This window comes from Agelaius phoeniceus, chromosome 3, assembly GCF_051311805.1.
Source record: "Agelaius phoeniceus isolate bAgePho1 chromosome 3, bAgePho1.hap1, whole genome shotgun sequence".
In the NCBI taxonomy this organism is placed as follows: domain Eukaryota; kingdom Metazoa; phylum Chordata; class Aves; order Passeriformes; family Icteridae; genus Agelaius; species Agelaius phoeniceus.
This window is the reverse complement of record NC_135267.1, coordinates 79,238,704-79,252,636: the sequence shown is the minus strand read 5'-3', so window position 1 is coordinate 79,252,636 and position 13,933 is coordinate 79,238,704. Positions and strand designations below refer to the sequence as shown.

At 36.9% G+C, this 13,933-nt stretch overlaps 1 protein-coding gene across 1 annotated transcript in view; it reads right to left on the bottom strand.

The window, feature by feature from the left end:
- Positions 1-13,933, bottom strand: part of PRKN (parkin RBR E3 ubiquitin protein ligase) — a 674,035-nt gene that overhangs the window by 259,468 nt on the left and 400,634 nt on the right. Inside the window, exon 7 of the mRNA XM_077175671.1 lies at positions 7,226-7,362. Coding sequence (XP_077031786.1) covers positions 7,226-7,362 — 137 coding nt within the window. The remainder of the gene's footprint in view (positions 1-7,225; positions 7,363-13,933) is intronic.

Genomic DNA, 13,933 nt, shown 5'->3' with positions numbered 1-13,933 from the left:
AGACTAAACACATGCTGCATGTGCCACAGTTGGTCCCAGCAGGTTATTTATGGAGTATATAGGTTAGCAGACAGCAATGATTTCTTATAAAGGCTGCTGCTTGCACAGCCCACCTCAGGGATGGCATTATACTGAAACTCTCTGCTTGCATAAAAACTGATCCATTAGGAAATCTCTAATTATCCAAACATGAAAGGTCAGCTTCCCCTCAGCTGCATGAGTGTAAGATAAAGACCTCAAACAAATTCTGGCTGTAAAAATCAACATCTTCTTCAGTCTCTTGGACATTTTTAGGACAAACATGTTTCCAGTCTGTGCAAGAACAGTCCACTATAAACTGATGAACTACTGTCATGGAAAGATAAATTCTCAGCTTTATGAGATAAACTGGATGCATTATTTACTCATTTTACCTACCCTCACCCTTTAGATCTTTTTTGTTTCATGCCTTTAATTGTCATCAACACTTTTCCTTTATTCCCAGCCTCTTTGGTCTCTCGATTCTTTCCCTTCATGACTCTTCTTTCCACTATTCCCTCTATTATTATTCCTTCCTTCTATTCATCTCAATTGTTCCCATTTTTCACCCAGATTTCATCATGAACATTAACTGCCTATGGACTAGAATGGGAGAACCGAGCAAGGCCATTCAGGACTTGAACACCACCCAAGGACAACTCAGCGTAGTCCTGCTTGAAAATGCATCTGCAGCCATGAATGAACACAAGAATTCCTTTTTCAGAAGCTGACTCTTCTTTCTTAAAAAATATATTTTCCTGGAGAAAATAGGCATTAAGGAGGTACAGTCAAAATCATTGTACTTGCTATAACAGCACCTACATAAGATGAATTAGAAAATAGCTTGAGTTAAAAACCCATTCAAGAAGTTCAGTGTAAAGTTGATGACTAATAAAACTGTATGACTTGATTTTACTGTTCATGTATGTGATGATTTTTCTCAATCAGATGGCAACTTAAAAGTGACTTATGAACCAAATACACACATCAATTAATCATTGTAAGGTAAACAAGTATGGGCTGAAGTGCTTCCAGTCAGAACAAATATCTTTCATTTCCAAAGACAAAGTCACAGATTTCACTGACTCCGGCTGAGACAGAAATTCAGCTCTGTTTCAGCTGGACATAGAAATGGTGAAAGACAGATAGACCCCTCTGCACACACTTCTGCCACTGCTCCAGTATGTTGGTTTTATGTTGACACAGGCCAGCTCATTTCACAGGACAAGAAGTGCGCTTTGAAAGTTCATTTTTTGTTCCTTTTAAAGTCACTTAATTTCCATGCAAGATTTTTTCATTATCTCTTGTCCTTCATTATTGCTAACCAGATTAAGCCTATGTGCACTGTCATCTCTATGCAATTTACAAATGAAATATATTGCAATAGAAGGACTAGTGAGAGATAAGGGAGAAGAACACCTATGGGTAAGACATCTCATGCAGGATTTAATTATGGCCACTCAGATTTCTGTAAGTATCCCATTGTATGATTTCACTGTAGTTGTTCCAGAAAAGAATCCAATGCCTGCTTCAAATACACCATGGGATCAAGCTCTGCTTGTTTTGTAGATTTGAAGGCTGTTTAGATAAGAAGTTGGCAATCTGTAGCCACAGAAACAGCACAAAGACTTGAGGGAACAAACCTCAGATGTCACTGCTTGAACTTCAGTCAACAGTGAAAATGGAAATGAAAGAGCTGCTGTGACTTCTAACTATGTCCTTTGAGCTAGTCTCATGAGCTTGTGCTAGTAAAGGAACACAAAAAAGCACTTGATACACCATTAGTTCATGTTTATTTTATGACCACAGTGAGAGGAGAATGCAGAAGACCATAAAAAAATTTTCAGGAAGCTACTTCAGGAAACTTCTGCAAATTCAATTAATCCTTGAGAATAAAAATCTGGTTTATCCATAGGTTTTTGGTTCCCTTCTCTGTCAAAGTCTGCTTCTGTATGCTCAGATATTTCATACCAACAAGAAATTACAAAAATTTGACTGCTGCCAAGAATTTACCAGCTCCAAAATATTAAACTTGAAGAGTACTTTGCATTAATTTCTAAATCCGTGAATGTGTGTGTTTTAATCCTTTTTATTTTATTCCTCTAATAATCAGTCCCATTTCCCAAATTTTGTGATTTCCTAAGGTATCTCAAATATGTTTAAGCAGTGTTATTGGAGAACACAGACTTCAGAAACTGCTGACATACTGAAGCTTCACACCAGGAAACTCTTATTTCTTGTACCTGTTCTTGTAACTGGCTCCCTTTAGGCCCCACCAAACTATGCATGCTTCTACATTACATTCCTGAGAAGGTTCTGTTCCAGAACACTGACCTTCACTTTAAACCCCCTTGCATACTTACACCTTCTGAAATTGGTTGCAGCTTTTGTCCATAACAGAAAAGAGTCAAACACACTATTTGGTGTGGTCAAATCACAGTTTTCCTCCTCCCTTCTACTTGCAAACTTTGCTTAAGCTGTTCATTCTCCCCTTTTCTACAAGGGTACTAGGATTTTGAAAGATGATTCAGAGATTCATGACTGCATTGACATACTGTTATTATACAAATAGCATGTAATGTGGATAAAAAAATTAATCTAACCCTAGAAGCTTTCCTTCAGTGGAACGTGGTTCTTGGGGCAATTTATTATACTTTAAAGCTTTAGTCCTTTTTATTATCAGTTCCATACACAAATTGGGGTAATTCTCCATATTTATTTATATATCTGTGGTAAAATCAGATTACTTCCAGATAAAATACTGTTTTATAGTCATCAGGAGAACTGCATCTTTTATCTGGATTCCTCTAAAATACATCATGCATATAATTACTCATAAGAAATAAAGTGATGCAAAGATGTTTTTGCAAAGTGCCTACAGCAGCATAAAACCTTCCCTTTCCTAGGTATCACCAACTTTTCTACTACCAAAGAACTGTGGAAGTCTGTTTTACATTGGGGACCAAGATTCATAATGCTCTAATGCTATTTCAAAAGTGCAACTGCGTTCATAGGAAAAGAATGTGTTTAAAAGAGGTAATACATTGTATATTTGTATATAATTCCTTCTTTGAGGTAATGCTATAAAATTCTTTGCCCTGCACAGTAGCTAAATAACCATAAATGATCTTTCATGCATATGCAAATCCATCCCTCTAAGCACCTTATTAATTATTTCAAAGATACTTGGAGGTCACCACTCATGGAAATTTCTATGCATGAAGCCTCATTAATACAAGACACCACACAGAGAGATGGGATAGATTTTTGTTGCTATTTAACAAGGGCAGAGAGTATAATCTGTAAGATTTAGTTTTTTTATTTTAATGACCAATGGAATTCGGCCAGCTCCTCTGCACTTGTGCAAGTGCTTCCTCCGAGCTGCTGCAGTGGCTTTGAGTGGTGGGGCTGCTGCCACACTCCTGTGAACAGCTAATCCTATCAATGCACTGCTACTGTGCTCAGCGCTCTGCTCCTCCAGGCTGCCTCTTCTCAGCTGGAGTTCTGCTGCCTGGCACTCGATTAGCAGCTGAACACTAAGGAATTCATGTTCTTCTTCTAAAAATCACAGCAATGACACATTTTGTTTTGGAACAAAGTGAAGCTATGGCACTACTGAGGTGATATATCATAGCTCATCAGCTCAGATGATAGCTTTGTTTTGAAACCGTCTTATCTCCTGCTTAATTAGGCCCCATAATAGAAATCAAAGTGAAGCAAGGATATAACCACACAAAATACCTGAATGCAATGAAAAAAAATGCATCCTCTGGCACATGTGTGCCAGGAAGCAAGAAATTAAACCTACTTGAGAAGCCCTGTTTATCTGAAATCCCTAGATCCTTTCCAGCTCAAGTTATCATACACTTGTGATGATAACACTGATCTCGTCTGTCACAGTGACCCTTTGCTGTAGCAGCTGCTGTTTATTTTTATTCTGTTGTGTGTATGGTGCTTTCACCTCTAGGTTGATCCAATAAAAGATATAAAAAACTTGCTATGTTGGTACATTCCCTTGATAAAAATCGGGAACAGTGAGTCAAATGTTAATGGAAACTGCAGGCTATGTTCATTATGTTATCTCTATTTTTGAAAAACACTAGAATGAACAGAACTAATTGGAAGTGCCAACTATTTAACTATGCTTAATTACAAAATCAAACCCTCCTGTAGAATTTGAGGGCAATGTGTGCACGTATGCCTTGAAGAAATGTGCCAGTTTTTAAGTAAACCTACCCTTACATGAAAATGATCAAATAACTTTTAAAAATCCAAACCTCAAACTTCAAGACATCACAAACACTATTTCAGCATTAGTCTGTGGTGTTTAAAAATACATGTTTAAATGCAGACTCTTTTAGGCTCTCTGTGCAGCCTGGTCAGCTACCATAACATAAATCTCATCAGAGTGAATATGACTTTGTTTTGTATTCCTTTTAGAAGAAGGCTCAAACAAACCTCTATCTTTTCAATAAAGCTCAGACCTAATGGTTTTTTTTACTTTGAGTCATTCTCTATTAGATATAACATGTATTAAACCCACACTGCCAGAATAAGAAAGGTCTTGTTGTCATTCCTGTCAAGGAGAATTCATTTGAGGCTTCACTGAGGTAATTAGAAAAAGCTGTGTCAAATAGTACTTTACCATACCCATCTGTAAATACAAACTGCAAATTGCAGTTGCAAAATGAAGATTGTGAACTGTAGACTGTAAAAATGCCATCTTATGCTATTCAGTAGAAGTACCATGATAAGTGGAAAAGAAAATCGTGTGACACTGCTGTGAAAGTTTCTTAAGTGAATTCATTGATGAGAGCTGCTGCATCCATAGTTGTGAAGCAGGCTAAAACCCCTTAGGTCTTAAGAGTAGGAAGAGGTTGGCAACACAAGCATGCCTCCTTCTCACAGATATGATGAAACAGTCTCATGGCTTTCTCAAAGAACAAAAAATAATCATCAGCTCCCAACTCAAGTACAACTTAATAAGAGAGACAACCAACTGACCTGTATATCAGAAAGTTAGGTTCAGATAGCTGCAGAAATGAACTGTGAAGTTACAACAACTCTGTTTAGATTCTTCATTCTGCAAAGTACTTCAAAAGAGAATAGTTCCAAGTGCATTTTTTTAAAATGCAAAACTGCTAACATAACAGAGAAAACTGACAGAGGCAGCAATCAATGAGAGAGAAAAAGTATTGCAATTATATTACTATTACTACTGCTATTAGAGCTGCTTTAAGGTTTATTATTTTAAAAACAACTTTCCAGTTTGGGGAGTGCTGAAACTTTAGGATTAGCAATATTTTAGTCTTGCCATATATAGCTATTATAACACTTGGAGTACAACACAGCTGAGGCTAGACTGGCAGCAAGAGCTTCTTTCCCATTTCCTCAGCTGAACTCTATCTCACTTGAACAGCACAAGTACACCATCCTTTGTGCATCCTCTACAGCATGCCTTTCTTAAGCCAAACCCATGCCTTCCTCTCCACTCCAAGACTGAAATTGCAACCCTGAGCACCCCAGCACCATCTTTTTGTGTATTCTCCTCATCCCTACTCTGCTTCCACTGCTCAATTCCCATAATGTTCAACTTCAGCAAACAGAAAAGAGAAATAGACTGGCAGGGGTAAAAACTGCTGAAAACTTTTTAGTCTCCTCTAAGAGAAAAAGAACTTCTGAACTGAGCAACTGGAGTTGAAAATATATGGAAAAATCCTAATACAAGGATTTAGTGCAGCATGACTAGCAATGGGTTTACAGACAGAAGAGGCAGAAGGGTCATTAGTTTGACATATCAGCCTGATGTGGAGGAAGCTCTCTGACACCAGGCACAGCAGCAAGGAGGCCCACAAGCGAGGAGAAAGATGAGCTGCCTGCTGTACCCCTGGCATAACTGATCAACCTAAGGAGCTAACAGAAGAAAATGGAAGAAAACAATAAAACAGGGGGAAAAAGGAAGGATTCTACTCAAGCAGCTTATTAATATGTGTGGGAGCAGCAAATGGATTAACTTCTGGAGAAGCAAGGAAGGAGGCTGAGAGTACAGATTGACCACACAGTACAATGCTAATGTAAAGGTCAAGGAAAGAACACTGGGTCTAAAGTTCCCGTTCAGTTTCTCATGACAAGTTTTCCTACAAAACATTAAAAATTATTTTGTGTAGGATGACATCAGTGTGTAAATGCAGTAGCTGTTTAGGGGGAAGTAAAATAAGACCTGGCAACACAGCACATAAACAGCATTTCTAGTGAAATGTAAAGAACCATTGCTTGCTTGTTCTTGAAGTAATTAAAAATAAATAATTTTAAATATTTCTTACTGTTGTACTTTCAATATCGTCAAGGCATGTTTTCAGATTAAATAGATGCCACTCTAATAAGAACTTTTGTCAATTTTTCTCCCATCTAGTGGGGTTTGAAACTTATTTATCAGCCATTCAGGTAACCAGGCAAACCTATCTTCTAGGCAGCTTCTAATATGCTGTAAAATTATTCTCATACCATGATACAGCACTTAAGACAAACATATATGCTCCCATTTTAATTTAACACCAAGAAAAAAGAATGCTCTGTATAGAATATACTTCTTCATAGCAAAATTTTTGACAATTTTGCAGTCCACATGCCAGTGTAATTGAATCAATTCTCAAAACAAATCTTCTATATTCTATTTAACTCTTTGTTCAGTTAAGTCAAACCTTGTTTCCTACTCAAGTAAACACGTAACTACATTTCATTCAAAGAGGTGATAATTAGCAATAATAACTTCACCAAAAGGAAGAGTATTTAAAATTCCTGTCGCAGTCCTTTTTCATTAGTGCTTGAAGACAGACCAAGAAAGTTAATAATTTACTTAATTTGAAATTGAAAATGTGGAGGTCAAGGTGTTTTGTTTTTTTTTTTTAAACTGGAGTGTAATGCTATCATCTGGTTGCACTTCATTATTATAAAATACTAATGTGAAGAAAGTAAACATTTGATTTTAAAAGAAATGCCCTTTAAAATCCAGTTAATTCTCCAGTTTACATGCTTAGCAAAATCCACTTCAATATTCAAATATTTTCTCCAACAAATTAAACAACTCCTATGAACGCAGTATAATTCCACTGATTTGCACAAAATTAATAGGTGCTAAAAAAATAATATTATCCTGAAATCAAAATTACATTAAAAAAAATTATAAAGAAAACCAGCAGAAACATACCTACACAGGGAAGGGAATAGCCAAGCTCTGGGTCATGGATGAACTGGCGGTCATTCAGCATGGTTACACAGTACAGATGGAAGCAGTCCAGGCAAATGACATGGCGATGCACACATTGGAACACAAGCACAGGACTCCTGTTAAAGACAAAGCAGTGAGAGTGATGAACAAGGACTGGACTGAAATCCAAAGAAAGCTTCATTTCAAACTTCTAATTTAATAGTAATTTTCAATTCACAGTACACAGGATAATTACATATGTAAAAACAGATTTTACGCTGGCATATTGCAGCACTTTAAAAAAGAGATGGCTTCATCAGATATGAAGAAATGGAAGTAAAGTTTTACTGAAAGTTGAAACTTTACTGAAAACTGAAACCTAAACCAAGAAAAAAGTCCTTTAGTAACAGATATCTTTTATATGAGGTGAAGAAAGATCATATATGGTAAAACATCAAATGGTGATAGGTAGGATAAAATAGGTATATGACTATGTAGGGAAGTAAATATTTTGTGAAAACCACCATGTGCCTTCAGCCTCTCAAGGCAGTCATTTGAACTCTGCAACCAAGGCATTCTCTTAATACTAATGAGTAAAGTAATTCAGCTTCTGGTCAGAAGTGTGTGATTCAGCTTGGGAGTGAGACACCTGAACTTAAGTGCTGGGCATAAATACGGTACGTGAAAAATCCCATATGTAAGTGAGATATTCCTGCTACGGTTGATACACTTAGTGGAGGCTGGAGCTGATCAGCCTCCAGTTACCTGCAGCAGGGTGAGCTGAGTCATCCATTTGTCTCCATTGCCTGTATAGGGTAAGCTTCCATGGACCATTCCAGGAGTGCAGGCACCCATCACACATGCAGAGACTAAATAAAGCTACCCAAGCCTGACAGAATGCTGCTTGTGGAGATGCAGAGAGGAAACACTTGAAATAAGTGAGGACAAAGAGTGTGACTCCTGAGCTGATCTGCACTCAGAGACTCTCCAGTGACAGTCACAGCAAGGAAAGCCAGAGAGCCAGTGGTTTCCAAAAGCCCATCCAGGACCAGCACACTGAAGGTGAAAGAAAAATTGAGCAACACAGAAAATATTACACACATGTGAAATGTGCCTTCACTGCAGGAACATGCTGATCAAACCTAATGGTTTTGCTCTAATATTGGGTAACTTCTGTTAACCCCTGATGGACATAACACAACTGTCTGTTCCAAAGTAAAGTGTGCTATACACTATTTCTTATCTTTCAGAGCTATTACCAACCTCAAGTCTCAACATGGCAAAAAATAAAGAGAGATGTGTTAAATTGAACACAAGAGTGAGATTCCCATTCAAATGTTGAATTACTTTACTCCTTTAATTTGCTTGTGAGTGAACACAGGCACACATTCACCCCAAATTTCAATTTTTTAGTTACTTGTAAGAAGTATACTTATTTTTAAAAATAATAGTATGAATTCTCACATATTTATGGTACTCCAGGAGACAAGTATTGAAATACAAAGTGAAATACAGCAGGACTTGTGATAAAATCATTATGGTTAGAAATACTGATACATTTTCTCTAAAACCTGAGATGATGCTTTGAAAATCCCCTGAAACAGTAAAACACAAAGACTTCAGTGTGGGAATACAGCTTCAAAATGTAATCAGTAATTTCACATACTGTATACAAGCATTTAATCTTCCATGAAAATATGTTTTAGTATTGTACATACTATATAATTCATGGCAGTGTGTTAGTACCTCCAAAAATATAATCTCTGTGTTTTAAGGATTTTCTTGAATAAAGCAGCTTAAAACTGAATTAAATAAAACCTCCCCATTACTAATCCTTATTACTTGCCCACTTGCTGTTCTGAATGTACCAAATAATAATTTTAAAAAAACAGCTGTAAGGCAAAATGAGTTTAGCTCTGGACAGTCCCCAAGTCATTATGGAGAAGTAGAGAAACAGTTGCCTTGTCCCTACAGTGCAGAAGTCCCTGTGGTCACCAGTCAAATGTAACCTTCAGAAAAACTAGAAACACTTTAGAAAATACCCTAACATGTCTTCATAAATTGCAGATTTAATAAGATTTGCCTATAGTTTTAATGGATATCTCACTTTAAGGGTTAATTGCTCTTTTTTATTACTTCAGTGTCTGAGTATCTTTTCTAGTTTCATGGGAAGCTCCCTGTTTCTAAATTCACACCTCTCTGACCTTTACTTCAAAGACAAAATACATGTGTGTGGTGAGATGCATAAGAGAAGGCTGTCAAAAGTGGAGTATCTTAAAGCCAGGCCAGAAATGAAAATAGTGTTATTAATATAATACTTCCACCTAAACTTGTATGAAATCAATACTAACAGCACTTCATTATGCAAATGAACTACTATGCTCAGTTTCTGCCATAAATTATTTTGAGATAATTGATTTTGCTTCTTAATGTATCACAACTGTCTAAATTAAAATTAAAGTCTTCAGAAGGGGTATAGCCATACATGTACATATTTAACCTGCGCCTTTATTTATGTTAAATTTATCTTAAATAAATAAACTTCATCTTTATTTTATCTTAAAAAATGCTATCTTTTAACACCATCAGACTCCAAGCAATGTGTACAAGACAGATATAAATCTGGGTTCTGACTTTGTCAGAAAAAACAAGCTTAGCTCTCACACTGCCCGCTAATATTTCAGCCCAGGCTATCTGTGTCATAAGGCTTTGAGAAACTCAATCTGTATGCAAGGCAGATTGATCCAAATTCATTTGGCATTGGAGCAATTGCTGCAGTCCAACATTTGCACATTTTGTATCAAAAGAATCCAATTCTAGTTTAAAAGGGACATAAAAGTCTTGTTCCTGAGATCAGTAAAGATGAAGATGTAGAGATTACGATCACAATGCCCAGGTGAAGTTAGTGAATACTCATTTAGGATACACCAAGAGTTATTGCTAGAAGCCTTGCTTGTACAAAATGCAATTTATTTTAGAAAGGATTATTATGAAAGTAAAAAAAAAAAATTGCCACAGTGTAACAAGGTCCCTTCCTCAATCTAACTCAACAGGCTAGTAATGTAAATCTGACATATATTTTAGAAAGTGTTTCATAGGTTCCATTTACATAATGTGTTTGGCTGAATTAGAGGCTTCATGAGAATAATATATAAGAAAAATGTTTCTCACAGCAAGGGATAAATTGGTCCTTTTTGTTCACCAATTAGGAATGTAACCACTTTTAAAAATTGAAAATCCAACATTACAATGCATCACTGGAAATTTCCATAATAAGTAACTCACTCCTGTGCTTGGATTCCTTTTCATTAGAATTTTATCAGTGTGCGTTGACTTAAATGAAAAAGAAAGGGGACCTTAAATCTTTCTGCTTTGTGTTAGTACTGTTGGATTAACTGTGGCCCAACAACAGCAGGGGTGGAAGTGATTTCTGGTCCATAAGCCCTTTCCTCCTCCCCTCCAGAACAGCAAGGTACAGATAATTCTCAGACAGACTACCACAGGATACTGGCTAAAGAAAGATACAAAGACTTGATCTTGTTTAGATAAGAAGCATTCTGAGAAATTGATTGTTCTGGTACACCCTGAAAATCTCATGATGGTTATAATTGTATAGAGATTGAGTCCAATGGCTATGAGGGGCTACTTAGAATAAGGAATTATTTGTAGACCTAACAGTGGATCAGTTGATATATATTGCAATGCCTACTGGAAAATATATGGGGTAATTTCTCTCTTGCTTGGTCCTTACTCTTACTGTTTTGAAAAAAGCTAGACTGAATAAAGGTTAAACTGCACACCACATATATGAGACCATTATTTTTTAGAAAATATGAGTAGCCACAGACTGAAGCACTTTAGGGCAAGGAATACATCTAAGCCTGCAGAAATATGTGAAAATCATGTTGGACAAATCTGTGAAACCGCCTTGAGGTCATTTCTAGGTGACAGTTGGATTTTTCTCACCTCAATCTCAAAATCTTAACCAAATAATAACAAAAAACCTTAGCAGATGTCTATAAGGCTGCCTTGATGGGATTACAGTCAGCAAGGCAAAAATAGCCATGTGGAGTTCCTTTCTCTGCAGTAAATAAATATGAATGCACACAGCTATATCAGAGTCTTTAACCCCACCTATGAGTACTATATTTATCATTAAACACTTCTGCATTTATAGCACATTTTTCCACTATGTCAATTTGTACTTTGTCAATTTTCCACTTTGTACTTTCCTGTACTTCAAAAAGCTTACTATATAAGCACTGTGAAATAATTTAATTTCTGAATGGATCTCCATGTCATTCTAAAGCAGATCTATTTGAGGTTTCAGGTCAGCACCATTCAAGAAAAGGTGAATCACTGAAAAAAATGTGTAAGGGGAAAAAAAAGGGGAAAATATAAACTTTGGTGACATGGACACTACAGGCACTCTCCTGCTTCATAAACAATCAAAAGAAAAACAAATAATATCCTTGAGCAGCAGTCAATCCGTATTGGCTCCATTCTTGCAACAGAAGAAAATTAAAATGCCTAAATAAACCAAATTATTCATCCATCATGTGGTTTCCTCATAGAACTGTATGTAGGAGAATATAGTCTTCTAATTCCTACAAAGCTGGCGACACTTCTGGCTTTCCTGTCTATCACACACATTCCACAATCTTATGCAAAACTATTGAAAGACTTTCCTGTTTATGACACTTAAAGTGCATGGTTTTCTTACCATGAAGATACTTCTGGGAACTTTCTGATTGAATATGTTAATAAAATATATTAGAATGATGCTAATATTTCTATAAAATATAAATATAGAAAGTATAGAAAAATTGCCACAGTCATTTAGAATATAGGTGTAGAATTTATACAGTTTGGAGGAAAGTAGAGCAGCAAATCCTGCTTTCTAATGAGCAATATGCTATTATGGATTAGTAAAAACAGTGACCTATCAATTACAGGAAACTTGTGAGTAACAATCCAGGTCCCAAATATTTAGACAAGTGTAGGCATTCGAAATGGGTATAAAGACCTTACCTGAGAAAAGAAAAAGTACTAAGAAAAGTACTAAGAAAGTAATATCAGATATAACTTTGCAGTCATGAATCCATCCTTCATGGACGTTAATGAACCAAAAAATTACATCCCTACTTTTGCTTTCCTAAGGGATGAAAATATATTTTTACATAGGGTGTTCTAATTAAAAAACCCAGTACAGATAAATATAGTATTACCAGAAAACTAAAATATTAAATCCCTTAAAACAACACCAAAACCCTGTTTTTTGTCTTTGATCACTTGCCACAGAATGCATCAAAGGTCATGAAATGAAGGTTATGAACACCATGAGACAACACTGTGCAAGCTTAAATTTTCTGGCTGTTCTTCTGTATAAAAATGTATTCTGACCCACAGCTGTTAACTTAAAGAAGCACTGGCAAGTGAAATCTGACCTATTTTCTCCTCTGTTACATGTTTTGCTGTAAAATGTGCTTTCATGTTTCTTATTTCTACTGGAAAGCAGCGCCAAGAGGCTAGAACCCAGAAACAGTCTGACTGTGCTAAACCAGAATGTAAGAGGAGAAAACAGGCATGCTTAAAATTAATGCTCATGATGGCAAGTACTCCTTTCAGCACTGTTCCTGTTAACTGTGCTGTTAAGGGTTTTCTCAGGGTATGGAAATGACACACATTATTGCCTGTAAAATCTCTGCTCTCTGGCAGGAAACAGCATCTGCTGCCTGAGGACATGGGCAAGGGGATTCTTCATTACATGCACTGGTACATTCAAATTATTACCTGGTACTGTGTGTTTGCTCTGCCTGCTTGCTCAGACATGCCTTGTGTGAGCTCTGTGCTCAGGCACAATAACCACCCTTGACACTAGTGGCTGAATCTTATGATATCAAGGAGTAGAAGGTGATCAGGCTGGAGGAGAAACATCCTGTAATCTTTCAGATTCAGCTCACAGTGCTCCTCTGCGCAGCAAATAACCAACAAATCAGACGTGCTTTGAAAGAAGATGGGTAGAACCTGCTCCTTTTCCTCCATCTGAGCTTGTAAAACCTCACTAATGTTCCACTGGAGAGAAAAGGAAAATACCTTGGTAACAGAAGGAAAAGACAGAAGTGAACAAAGGCAGCGGCCCATAAACTACCCTAACCCAAACCCTGGTTTGCTTGCTGGTTACCCTTTGTAGCTTGCTGAGCTCCAGATTGCTGTGAACTGATTCCTCCATACTGGCACTTTGGCAATGACTTCCCAAACCTGTGTCACTTTTACTCTTGGCTTCTGCCACCAAACGGTGGCAAATGCTTCTTTCACCCCTCCCTAGATTTAAGCCAGGTCACAGCAGACTTTGCTCTCCTCTGAGGCAGCACCCAGCCCTTAGCAGCACAAGCAAAACTGCTCATCTCTGACAGTCCACAGCAGTCACACACTCCTGATAGCCCAAGAGCCTTCCTTTCACAGACTCATAACCCTCTGACTAGAGACACACTGTAAGAAATCAGTATCATTTATTTCTCAGGAAAAAAAAAAACACCAAAAACACATCAAGGTAACCAATGAAGTTGGTTGGGAAAATGATGGGATAGCACAATAAGAAGAAGAACCATTTTCACCTGTACCATTCCCAGCCCCAAACAATCCTTCAGTAATTAAGGAAGAACAAATGAAAAAAATCAAAATGTCGTCATACCCTAATGACATTTT